The sequence below is a fragment of the Musca domestica genome, unplaced genomic scaffold, assembly GCF_030504385.1.
Source record: "Musca domestica strain aabys unplaced genomic scaffold, Musca_domestica.polishedcontigs.V.1.1 7, whole genome shotgun sequence".
Lineage (NCBI taxonomy): Eukaryota > Metazoa > Arthropoda > Insecta > Diptera > Muscidae > Musca > Musca domestica.
Genome location: NW_026712383.1, coordinates 10,831,539 through 10,845,269, shown reverse-complemented (window position 1 = coordinate 10,845,269; position 13,731 = coordinate 10,831,539). Strand labels below are relative to the sequence as shown.

General features: G+C 35.9%; 1 protein-coding gene across 1 annotated transcript; it reads right to left on the bottom strand.

The window, feature by feature from the left end:
* Window positions 1-2,179: 2,179 nt before the first annotated feature.
* LOC131806148 (uncharacterized) lies at window positions 2,180-12,484 on the bottom strand. Its single transcript, XM_059130088.1, has 3 exons — window positions 12,221-12,484; window positions 11,022-11,171; window positions 2,180-3,842 (listed from the first exon to the last, which is right to left on the bottom strand). The coding sequence occupies exon 3, from the start codon at window positions 3,838-3,840 to the stop codon at window positions 2,788-2,790; it is 1,053 nt and encodes a 350-aa protein (XP_058986071.1). The 5' UTR covers window positions 3,841-3,842; window positions 11,022-11,171; window positions 12,221-12,484; the 3' UTR covers window positions 2,180-2,787.
* Between the last annotated feature and the right edge of the window lie 1,247 nt (window positions 12,485-13,731).

Sequence of the window (13,731 nt, the reverse complement as noted above, 5' to 3'; positions counted from 1 at the left end):
ACGTAATGGGAACTACAGTTTATGCCAGAAAATTGTCTATGCAGGTCCACGTCTTCGTATCGCCTCCATATAGCAGTACCTCCCTATATTCGGATATTTTTTTCAAGTTTCGTATTTGAATATTGTAATGGCTTATGACAAAAGTTGCATATGCCGTTCCACGTCTTCGTATGGACTATAATCGTATTTTGTTTTTTGAATATTGTCGAAATTCGTTCCAAATGGTGGAGGGTATTCAAAGTTCGGCTCGGCCGAACTTACTGTTTTTTACTTGTTATACCCTCAGCCATATGGCTTGAGAGCGTATCATTTGATAGAGTCAAAACGCACCTAGTCGAAATAACCGTATTAGACCCTAGGTCTCTTTGGACCAAATACGTTTCAGGACATTTCAAGTTGATCTAGCGATGTCCGTCCGTCCGTCTCTCTGTCTGGTTGGTGCGCACGATAACTCACGAAGGGAGTATCCTATTTGGTCCAACCTTGGTACATCGTAATATTTTTTGTCAAACTTAGATGGGAGATGGGCAATATCGGTCCACTCCTTCTGGTTCCTCCCCCACAAAAGATCGAATTTTTCAAAAAATATATTTTCTGCACAGAAAGAGAAAGTATAATCCGATTTTTCTCCAACTTTGGAAATTCTAATATTTGTGTCAGTGCTAGGTCAGAGGTGAAAATGGACAACATAGGTGCACTCCATCAAGTGCCTCCCCCACAAAGGGTCAAAATTTTGAATAATTACAACTCTTATAAATTGTGATATAAAAATCCGATTGTCTTAAAATTTCACACATCCCAATATTTTTATTAACTCGAAGTCTGGTGCGAAGATGGAAAATATCGGTCCACTCCTTCTGGCACTTCCACCACAAAGAGTCAAAATTTTGAATATCCATGAAGCTCATAACACGCAATATTAATATTCGAATCCATTCAGGCTTGGCACATCTGAATATTTTTATTAACTCAAGACCTGTTGTAAGGATGGTAGAGATTGCACCTTTCCTTGTGGTACCTCCGCCATAAAGGTCAAAGTTTTGAAAAACCAAAACGTTTAAAAATCTCTTTATATTTTACACATCCCATTATTTCTACTAACACAAGATCTGTTGTGAAGATGGGATATATCGGTCCACTCCTTCTTGTACCTCCCCCACAATGGTTCAAAACTTTGAATATCCATGAATCTCATAAAACGCGAAATTAACATCCGATTCCATTCCAGACTTGGTAAATCACAATGCTTCCATCAACACAAGATCTGTTATAAAGATGATAGAGATCGGACAATTTCTTTTGCTACCTGTCCCACATAGGCTTCAAGATTTTGAAAAACAAAACGCTCAAAGAAAAAGAAATAAGCATTCAACTCTCTTCATATTCCGCACACCCCAATATTTTTACTAACACAAGATCTGCTGTGAACATGGGATATATTGGTTAAATCCTTCTGGTAAACTCCCCCCACAAAGGGTCATAATTTCCCATACTTATATATGTCATAAAAAAGTCGGCGATTCTATGCAAACTTGCTATATCTAAATATTTTTCTTAACCAGAAATCTGATATGATAATGTAATTTATCGAAATTTATGATTTTGTATAAAATTGGATATAAATGTTCGATTTCCTGTCAATTTTGCACATACCAATTATTTTATCTGTATTAGATGAATTGGAATATTTCCGTCACCTACATCTGGTACCTCAACATTTTCCAAAAACTTTCCCACATATCTTATATATAGTATAGGATGTAAACGATAATGTCCAAATATGGCACGTTGTAATATTTATATCAGACAATAATAGCCAACTGTTTTAGCAACCTCCCCCATAAAGGTTCAATAGTTTGAATAATCATAACTCAAGGTATTCATCTGTCGGCAAAACCGAATGATACTATTTAACTTGTTTTTTTTTGTTTTTTTTTTTTGAAAATTTCCAAATTCGTTGCAAATGGTGGAGGTTATTCAAAATTCGGCTCGGCCACAGTTATTGCATTTTTACTTGTTATTATTTCAAATTCTTAACAATCGTGGCTAAAAACAGCCCTACAACATGCTAATGAATTCTGTGAATTCTTAAACTGATACAGATGCATATCATTATTGAACACCTGTACAAATAACTATTTTTATAGTCTCCACCATAAGATAGAGGTGTTTTTTACTTTACCTATGGTCTGCCTTTTTTAATTAACAAGACATTTATTTCACATTTAAAATTCAATTTGAGCACAATCTTTATTGGAATATAAAAACAGAATTTTTCAGTGGTTTCAGTGGTTTGTTTTATGTGGCAATTTCAAATGTTTATATGTTGTGTAAGTTTAATAATGAGTTTAATTTTTAGTGTATTTTCTTTCTAAATTCGTGTAAGTGTTGTATATGATTTTGTGTGTGGAAATTCATGTATTTTTTGTATATTGTGTAATAATTTTTGTTTAACGTTCTTCGTGTTGGATATTGGGTGATTAAATATTTTTTTTTTTTTTGATGATGGTTGTTGTGTGTTGTATGACAATGTTCTATAATTATGTTTGTTAATTTAAATGTTCACTTTGTATTGTCTTTAATTTTCACTTGTCACTGGGGAGCACTTTTTGAACTTTCGCGGGCGCGATTTTAAGACGAACTGTGTCGATGCCTAATTTGCATCAGCTTAGCAACCAAAATTGCAAATCAATTTGTTGCTTATTTACTTCCAGTCAGTTGGAAGTTACCGGTGACTGCGCATTTGTATGGGTGCAACATATATTTACAATTTTGCCGCAGTGGCCGTTAACTCCAACTGACAGTGGAGATCAAAAGTTTACGCATTCGTAAACATTTCTGGGCCCCCGAGTGACAAGTGTAAATCTTCAATTCCGCTTGCTCCATACAATTTTCGGCAGCAGGCATGTTCCGGATCGGTCCAGCGAACACATATCCCAGTTGTGTGTTGAAAGCCCGTACATCCCCTAATCCAACCGCCACACACCCACTTTTGCGAATCGCATTGTATGTGTCCGCCCCTAATTCCACATCGATAGGCGTGTTCCCCCTAGGATCTGGGTCGGCGATGGCGTAATTAGTGAAGCCCCGGGTGGGGTCTTCCAACAGAGCCTCCGAATAAAGTCGCCTGGGGAGTTTGTCGCTCACCACCGCATTTACTTGCAGCGACCAGCTGCTGCTAATTCTTCTGGGTCGTATCGTGAATGTGGTTATGCGTTGCCCCTTATATATGCGGTGCTGCAGGCCAAACCGCCTATATGCCGCATATGAAATGGTGGTCATAGTTGCCGACTGGCTCATCAGTGCCCGCACCATTACGAAACCTTCCATCCCTTCGGCCATTAACCTCATCATTACGGTGGGCACCAACACCAAATCCCATGCAAAGACTGGTGCGTTTATAGCATCCATATTCAGAGGCACCTCATCCAGCTGTGATGCCCCGTGCAGGGTCGTATGGTGCCTGCTGTCGCAACGCCTGCAGCCATCCAGACTGGGGCAATCGGGGGCAAGATGGCTCCTTGCCAGACAGTTCCGACAATACCCACGTCTTTCCACTGTCTCATACCTCTGAAACGGGGTCTGTCGCCGGAACACCGGGCACGAATAAAGGCTGTGGTCCTGTTGGCATAGTCCACAGGAGTACTGCCAGTTGCTGGGTCTCTCGTTTAAAAGGCGTCGGTTGGGCCTTGCCTCACGTCTGCTTCTCGGTGGCTGGTTAGGACTGCGGGCTGTTCGATTGGGTTGTGGGGTTGGGCGGTTGGGGCTCCGGGCTGAGTTACTGGGGCTGCGGCTCCGGTCTTCCAGACGCCAGTCCTGATTTGGTAGATAAGCAGCCATATCTGTAAAAAACAAGAAGCGAGTACTAGGTTCTTTTAGGAGGAAATATCCGGCTAGTCAGTCGGAGAATAGTTTGACAATTTTGGTAATGGGTCTGCTTATATTGCCACCAGAAGTCCGTATATCCACTACCCGAGTATTTTGATCCGTGCCCTGATAAGATTTTTGAACGCGACCCAACTTCCACTCGTTTGGAGCGAGTCGGTCATCCTTTACCACTACTAAATCTCCCTCTTTAACGTTGTCTTTTTGGTATTTCCATTTGGTTCTTCGATGGAGTTCATGCAAATATTCTAACTTCCATCTGTTACAAAAATATTGAGAAATCACTCTGAGTCGTTTCCACCTATTTACTAAATTTATGTCTGTGTCTGAAACATCGGGCTCCGCTGGAGCAAGTATTGATGTCCCTATAAGAAAATGACCGGGAGTCAAGGGTGACAAATCATTAGGGTCGTCGCTAGATGGACTTAATGGTCGCGAATTGAGACAAGCTTCTATTCGGGCTAAAATTGTTGTGAATTCCTCAAACGTGAAGTTCATTTTTGGTAGACTTTTCTTTAAATGAAGTTTAAATGACTTAACTCCTGCTTCCCACAAGCCACCCATGTGCGGCGCACCAGGTGGGATGAATTTCCAACTAAGATTTTGGTAAAAATTGCTGTCAATCGTATGTGTTTGGAGGCTTTTGATAAGCGCAATTCTATCTCTTTTTATTAAATCGACAGCACCAACGAAATTGGTTCCATTGTCAGAATAAATACAAGACGGACACCCTCGACGGCTAACGAATCTTGAAAACGCGGCAAGAAATGCGTGAGTTGAAAGGTCGCTTGTTGGCTCTAAATGTATTGCCTTGGTCGCAAAGCATATAAAAAGACACACATAACCTTTTGTGATAAAACAAGCTCTTCCAGAGTAACTTTTGATGTTGAAGGGTCCCGCAAAATCGACACCAGTATTTGTGAAGGGTCTGGACAGAAAAGTTCGTTCGGGTGGAAGTGATGCCATTATTTGTTCCTGCGTCCTTTTTTTATGTATAATGCATATTTTACAGTGACGAAGAGTTTTCTTGACCAGCGACTTTAATCCAAATATCCAGAATTCGGACCTTATTATTCGAGTCATCAACTGATTTCCGCCGTGCAAAGTGAGTTTATGAACAAAGTCCACCAACAACTGGCTGAAGATTGCTCCATGTGGCAAAATTATAGGATGACGTTCATTGTATGTTAAGGCAGTAGATTGTACCAATCTTCCATTGGCTCTCACGATGCCTTTCGAATCTAAAAATGGGTTTAAGGTCAAAAGTGAACTTGTTGATGAAATTCTAGTCTTTTTCTTCAATGCTTCATATTCGTTTGTGTAGAAGAACCTTTGAGTCTGTATTATGCTTGCTCGTTTTCCATCTTGAATTTCGGCAGCTGTAAGCTCGTTTGACGTCATCGTAAGTTGTTTGTTTGATCCAGTGTTTTTCCTGAACCTCAAAGCATATGCGTATGAACGATAAACTTTGGCTAATGATGAAAAATTCTTTAGGGGGTCATCTTTTTCCTCAAACAGCGTAAAAGTTTTGACTGCTTTTGCCTCCAAAATAGTATCGCTTTCAATGGGATTTGATGGCCAACGTTCCTTAGGTAATGTGAGCCAGCGGGGTCCATGCCACCAGAGTTGTAGATTATGTAATTCGAGAGGTGAACATCCTCGGCTGGCTATATCAGCTGGATTGTTTTCAGAGTCAATGTGTCTCCATTTCTCTAGACCCACGCCCTCAGAAATCTCCGAAACTCGGTTTCCTACAAATGTGCTCCAATGACAAGGTGGCTTTTTTAACCAAGCCAACACAATCGTGGAATCTGTCCAAAATTGGGTCGAATAGTGAGAAATTTGTAGATTATTCATTATCGATACTGCCAGCTTGGACAACAGAACTGCGCCACATAATTCGAGTCTAGGAATAGAGAGTTTTTTGATCGGAGCTACACGAGTTTTTGCAGCTAACAAGAATGTACGTGCGCTTTTGTCAGTATTCTCAACTCGAATGTATATTGCTGCTCCATATGCGTTTTCCGAAGCATCACAAAAGCCATGAATTTCCACCGTACTGTCTGAGGTGTATTGAATCCATCTTGGTACTTCAAGTTTTTTTATATTTTGGCTATTTTTCACGAAATTATTCCAGTTTATTTGGGTCAAAGGCTTCAATGTTTCATCCCAATCAATTTTGTCTAGCCAGATTTGCTGCATTATCAGTTTTGCTACAACCACCACTGGCGCTAGCCATCCACAAGGGTCAAACAATTTGGCTATTGTTGATAGGACTTCTCTCTTAGTATATCTATCTTGATTTTCCATTTGTGGTGGCGTAAAAGAGAAAAAATCTCCGGATATATTCCATCGAATCCCCAATGTTTTTGTGGAAGCATCCTCGGAAATATCTAACCAATTCAGTGGCAGTAAATTTTCTTTCGGAATATCTTTGATTACATTGTGTTCATTTGAGGCCCATTTCATTAGAGTAAATCCAGCTGAGTCCAAAGCAGCTACTAATTCCTTTCTGGCCATGATTGATTCCTCCAATGTATGGCCCCCAGCCAGTACATCATCAACGTATAAATTATTCAATATTATATCCGCTGCTCTAGGGTGCGAATCTTTAACATCTTCTGCTAACTTAATGAGCGTTCTCAATGCTAAAAACGGCGCGCAGTTTACTCCAAAGGTCACTGTTAGTAATTCGTAATCCTCTACAGGTTCTGCTGATGATTTCCTGAATAAAATCCTTTGATATTTTGTTTGACTTGTGTCTAAAAGTATTTGCCGATACATCTTTGTAATGTCGGCGTTAAATGCGTATTTGAAAAATCTCCATTTCAAAATTTGTAGTACTAAGTCCTGTTGTAATATGGGTCCAGGAAATAGTATGTCGTTTAGACTTGTTTTATTCGATGAAGGGCATGAAGCGTTGAATACGACTCTTAACTTTGTTGTAATACGATCTGGTTTTATAACTGCGTGATGTGGCAGATAATAATTGGGCATATCGTTTATTTCATTTGGGTTTATTTTCCTCATATGGCCAAGTTCGAGGTACTCGAGTATCGAATTGTCGTACTGTTCCTTGATATCTGGTGTTTTCATAAGTTTCCTCTCCATTCGATAGAATTGAGCTAAAGCAATATTCCTAGAAATCCCCAATTCCTCGCACTTTTTAAATGGGAGAGTCACAACATATCTTCCATCCTTGTCCCGTATTGTTGTATCAATGAAATTCGTTTCGCAATATTGGTCTTCTTCTGACCGTAAAACTTTTTTAGGGGTCTCTTCCACCTCCCAAAAACGTGTAAGTATTTTCTCAATAGATGTTGTGTTTAGCAATGCAATTTGTTTTCGTTGGATAGCATTTCCAGGTATGGGTCCTCCGACGATCCATCCAAATTTTGTACTTTGAGTTAAAATTGATCCATAAGTTTTCATTGGAACTCCAAGTGTAAATATCAAAGGTCCTATGTCCATTCCGATGAGTAAATCAATTGGTTGACTAATGTAGAATTTCGGATCAGCAAGTTCCAATGATGTTAAATCTCTAAGTTGTGATCTGTCTAAATTTTGTGGTGGTAGATGTGATGGTAAGTTCTTTAAAACTGGAGCCCAAACTTCCAGTTTAAAGCTAGGGTCGAACTTGGATCTTAAGGTAAACAGACAAGATTTCGTTGATGTCTCTTCAACAAATTGACTTAATCCAGTAACATGAACTAAGCTGTTCCGTGTTGGTAACTTCAGAAGATTTTTAAGTTTTTCCGAAATAAATGTTGATTGTGATCCAGAGTCTATGAGCGCTCTGGCATCGTAAAGTTGTCCTCTGGTCTCTATCTGCACCATGGCTGTAAAGAGTAGGGTACCTCCAGATTGTTGCTGACTAATTTGCTTATCTTGAAGGGTCAAGGTTGTAACTGTAGCTGGTTCAAGGTTGGGTGTGGACTGTATTTGTGTTGTTTGAGCGGCGGCGCTCTTTCTAGGTTGTGTTTCCACTCGAGCTAGGTATGTATTTGTAGATTGGGTTTCCGTTCCCTTATGTAACAAAGTATGATGTCTCATTGTGCAAGTTCGACATCCAAATCTACTTTTACAATCCTTTACACCATGGTGCGCTGACAAGCAGTTATAGCATAAATGAGATGTTTTCACAATATGAATTCTATCATTTACATTTTTTCTTAAAAACTCCGTGCAATCTCTGACAAAGTGATTAGCCTTGCACACCTGGCATATCTGGGCATTTTGTGTATTATTGTTTGTACTGTTCTGTGGTTGTTGCTGATTAAAATTTGACCTTCTTCCCAAATTATTCGTACTCTTTGTGACATTTGTTTGAAATGTATTCGATAATCTAGGATTGTTGTAAATGGGTTGTTTCTGCTGAGAAAATTTCGAAGTCGTAGGCTTTATATTTCCAACGGATTCCATTGTTTTGAATTTGTTCGTTAAAAATGTGTTGAATTGTTCCCATTCTGGGAGTATTTTACAGTTGCTTAATGATTTCTCGAATTCCTCTAGAAAATTTCTTGGTAATTTTGAAGAGCAAAGGTATATTAGAAGAGGATCCCATCCTTTGACATCGACTTCTAGCAATTCCAAGGTCTGTATACAGCTGTTGACAGTTCGTTGTAATTTTTGTATCGAATGACTTGAATCGGCAGAAACTCCAGGTAGATTAAAAAGTGTTTTTATCTCCTCATTTACTTGCATCCGTTTGTTTTCATACCTATCACTAAGATTTTTCCATGCAAGTTCAAATCCATCATTAGTCAATGGCACGTGACTAATAATTTCCTTTGCTTCCCCAGTGGTTTTTTGTTTCAAGTGAAATAGTTTTTCTACGTTGCTTAGCTTTGTTCCTTTTATATAAATTGCCGTGAATAAGTCTCTAAATGTGGGCCATTCTCGATATCCTCCTTTAAAAGTGTCCGTATCGCATGGTGGTAAGCGAGATACGGAAGCAAAATCCCTATCCTTTCCCTGTTGTGTCGTTAATGACTCTCGTTTTGTTTTTTCCAACATCTGTTTTTCTCGAACATTCTGTAATTGAATGTTGACGGCACTTAAAGCCTTTTTATATGCGTCCATCGCCTCCATGTAATTTTTCCTTAACTTGTTTTTATCAATAACCCTTTCTCCTTCCTTTGCTTCATGCTCTCTGCAATCGATATAAGCTCTCCTTACTTGACTCCAATTTGAATTCAATTCTAAACGTGTAGTTTCCAAAGTGTCCACAGTATCCTCTGGGTTGGTAATTGAAAAAATCGAAATAAAATCCAACAAGTCGTTGACGCTGTTAGCGAATTTGTCGCTTAGTGATTTGTCCATCTTCTAAGTTGTGCGAGCAACCTTTCAAAAAATTTGGTTTATTGTCCAAAATCCAAAAGAAGCCCAACGAGAAGGAGTTACTCTGTTTAGGAATTCAACTTTTCTTCAACTTTTTGTGGTTCAAAAGCGAGAAAGTATCTTCCTTTTAAATTTGCCACGAATTACCTATTGGGTCAATATTTCCAAAGCCTACCGAGAAAATCTGAACAAATTTAACTTTTTGAGAACGCTTCGACTGTTATAAGTTTGTCAATCCAAAATCTGGAGAAATGTTTTTCCAAAATTCGTCCTTACGTATTCGAATATAGTTGGATGAGCGAAATGTCAACTGAAAGAAGTTTTATCCGATTACAATAGAACAAGAGATTCCGCTTCAAGAAAAACGAATTAAAGAACAAAAAATAAAAAAAAAATCTATAAATTCTTCAATCGATGAACACATGTACCCACGATTTGAAAAAATCAGTGAAATTGTATAAAAAAAGTCAGAAACTTGAAGAGTAGTTATTGGACAGCTCCGTCTATCCACCAAGTGAGATGTATGCCAAAGTAGAAAATGGTTGCTGGGTTGTCGTAAAATTTCGAAAAATGCAAATTCCAAAATTGCATATAATCTCTTATGATCTCCTTTTTTAGGAAGCGTTTATAGCTTGTTTAATTTAAACTTTTCTCCAAAAGTAAGTTTCTTTAAAGTAGGGTCTGAATATTTCTCTAAAGCGAAAAATATTCTAAGTGCGCTACGATATTATTCAACGACGAAAAAACAATTTCGGTGGACAAAAAGATTTTTGGGTCAGAACCCCGGATATTGTTTCCAAAAAGTTTTTAAAATGTAATAAAATCCGAAAATATTCCAAAAAATGAAAAATTTCTGGGTCAAAAAAACAGCTTTTTTCATCAAAAAGAATTAAAAAGGTTGCATAATTCCCAAAATGATTGCAAAAAATTTAGAATATTTTAGATCAAGCAAGAAAAAAAAGCTGAGAAATTATAAAAATTAATTATATTAATTAAAAAAGATATGAAGATAATATGGTTAATTAAATTCCGTCTGTCCACCAGACGCTGATAAAAAAAAATGTTTCAAAAATGTTGATTTTGTCTGTCCATCAGACTTCCACAATTGTGTAGAAACTGTAGTAAATCACAGAGGTTAGGATTTATGGCTTGAGTCTATGTCACCAGACTTTGTTATTTAATTCGCTATGTATTTTGCGGCGTTATGTTTTTCAAATATGTATATGTATAATTTGAGATATAAAGTTTATGTATTCGTAGTGACGCCAACTTTCCAAAAAATTTCCATATAGAAAACTGTATGTACAAATATGGCGAAGTTAAATGCCTGAACTCCACGTTCAGCTAATTTCCACGAAAAAATGGCGTTTATATATTCGTAATGACGCCAACTTTCCAAAAAATTTCCATATAGAAAACTGTATGTACAAATATGGCGAAGTTAAATGCCTGAACTCCACGTTCAGCTAATTTCCACGAAAAAATGGCGTTTATATATTCGTAATGACGCCAACTTTCCAAAAGAATCCACTTTTTTTTGTAACGGCAACTTATTTTCTGTGAGTTTTTTGTATTAATGTCCGTCCGTCCAAAAGAACACCGATATAATTTTTTGCCAATTTTTAGGTTAATATTCCCAAAAATTGCGCAAAAAATGTCAATGGGGCAAGCAGCAGATTCCAAAAAGGTGTCAAAGAAATTTGCATATATGGCTCCGAACAAATATTAATGATCTGCCAGAACCAAAAATGCTTTCTGTGTCTTTAAAAATTCAAAAACTTTCCACAAGTACTCACTTTGACGAATTTCTGGGTCTTTTCTGGGCTTTTCTGGTTTTATCTCCTCGAATATGCTGGGTCTCCTTTTTATGTTTTGTAGGTATTTTTGTATGTTGTAGTTTTATACCACTTTGCACTGTTCACTGTTTGTACGTATATGTGTTTCTTCTGTGAAAAAAAAAATTTATAATTTTTATATATTTTTTATTTGAAATATATTTTGCATTTTTCGCACTGTTTTCCACTGTGCAAGGTCCGTTTTTGCACCACTGTGAAACGACAATTCGTTTTGCAGGGTCACTTTTAGCAAATACACGAATTTTCCAGTTTTTTCCTGTTTTCGTAATTTTTTCCACTTTGCACCACTATTCTTTTTTTTTGTACCACTGTCGAATTTTTTACCACTGTTCAACTTTTTATCACTGTTCAACCTTTTATCACTGTTCAACTTTTTATCACTTTTTTTTTTTTTTTTTTTTTTAATAATCTATTTTGTTCTTTTTATTTTGTAATGAAAACATTTTTTTGTTACACTGTTAATGAACCCTTTGGTTCATTATTCTCTTTTGTTCCGCTTTGTATTTATTTGTTCAATTTTTTTTTTCTAAGCAGCTCCTTTTGTTCTATTTTCTATTTTCTTTCCTTTGATCTTGTACTTCACGGTTCTTATGCTTTATGTTTTAACTTCTTTTTTTTTTTTTATATGTTCGATGAACTTTTTGTGTTTGTCATGCACTGATGTATGTATGTAAACCGCCTTGTTTTTCGTTTTTAGTTATTTAAAAAACTTCACTTTTATCCGGCTCGAAGGACCAAATGTTTTTTACTTTACCTATGGTCTGCCTTTTTTAATTAACAAGACATTTATTTCACATTTAAAATTCAATTTGAGCACAATCTTTATTGGAATATAAAAACAGAATTTTTCAGTGGTTTCAGTGGTTTGTTTTATGTGGCAATTTCAAATGTTTATATGTTGTGTAAGTTTAATAATGAGTTTAATTTTTAGTGTATTTTCTTTCTAAATTCGTGTAAGTGTTGTATATGATTTTGTGTGTGGAAATTCATGTATTTTTTGTATATTGTGTAATAATTTTTGTTTAACGTTCTTCGTGTTGGATATTGGGTGATTAAATATTTTTTTTTTTTTTTGATGATGGTTGTTGTGTGTTGTATGACAATGTTCTATAATTATGTTTGTTAATTTAAATGTTCACTTTGTATTGTCTTTAATTTTCACTTGTCACTGGGGAGCACTTTTTGAACTTTCGCGGGCGCGATTTTAAGACGAACTGTGTCGATGCCTAATTTGCATCAGCTTAGCAACCAAAATTGCAAATCAATTTGTTGCTTATTTACTTCCAGTCAGTTGGAAGTTACCGGTGACTGCGCATTTGTATGGGTGCAACATATATTTACAATTTTGCCGCAGTGGCCGTTAACTCCAACTGACAGTGGAGATCAAAAGTTTACGCATTCGTAAACAGAGGGTATGTTAAATTTTTCGTTACGTATGATCGCCATAATATTTTAAATAGATTTAAATTTGCCGATCTGAATTTAATGATAATCCCACCTATGAAAATTGTTCGATATACCTAATGTATTGTAAGGACCTTGTTTTTAAAAGCTCTTGTGACATCTTCCATCCGGTTTTGTTGTTGTCCACCCTTCATAGAATAGGCTATTGAAAGGTATACAAATCGTATATATATTTCAAACGAACAAACATACCCATATACTTGCGTAGCTTACCAAAGGAAATTATAACAATTGTTAACAATAGAATCTACAATTTAAATTGAGCTCACACGAAAGTTTAACGCAAAGAAAAATTTATGCAATTTAATGGCTAGCATGACATGATATGAAACCATGCCACAGACGCCGTGACTTATGGTTCGAATAATTAAAACTAATTGAAACACAAAGTGATGACTAAACGTGACTTGTTTGGTGGCAATCAAAAAACTGTTACCAACATAAGTGTGTATATACACATATGTGCAGATAGAACTAACAATATTTACAACAAACAATAAAACGTAACCGAATCAAGTGGCGTTTATTGAGAGTAACTGGAAATAAATTAAAAATGGAAATTGAATGTCAAAATATCGATCGATTTGATGTTATTGTTTGAAAAATGAAATAAAAATATTAGCAGGAAAAAAATGAACATCAAAGAGAGCAGTAACAGATGTTGGAAAGTTATTTAAATAAATAAATATTTATTTCTTAGCTTTTATATTTTTGGAAACACTGGAATAATTGAAAAACGCTAGCAAATCATTGAATTTTGTAAACAAAAGTAGTGTTCTGTTAAGTAAAAAAAGACGTATTTTTTGTCCTTTTTCGAAACAATGATTAAAAACACCTTTAAAGGGAAATCAAGATATTCTTCAAAATTATTTGTCATAAAATTCTTCTATAGGTCCTAAAGACGTCAAAAGTTTAAATCTTACCTAAACGGCATAAATTTATATATATATATATATATATGTATATATATATATATATATATATATATATATATATATATATATATATATATATATATATATATATATATATATATATATATATATCTATATATATATATATATATATATATATATATATATATATATATATATATATATATATATATATATATATATATATATATATATATATATATATAAATCACATTTTAGGGTTTAAGCTTAATTTTAGAAGGATGCCGTCA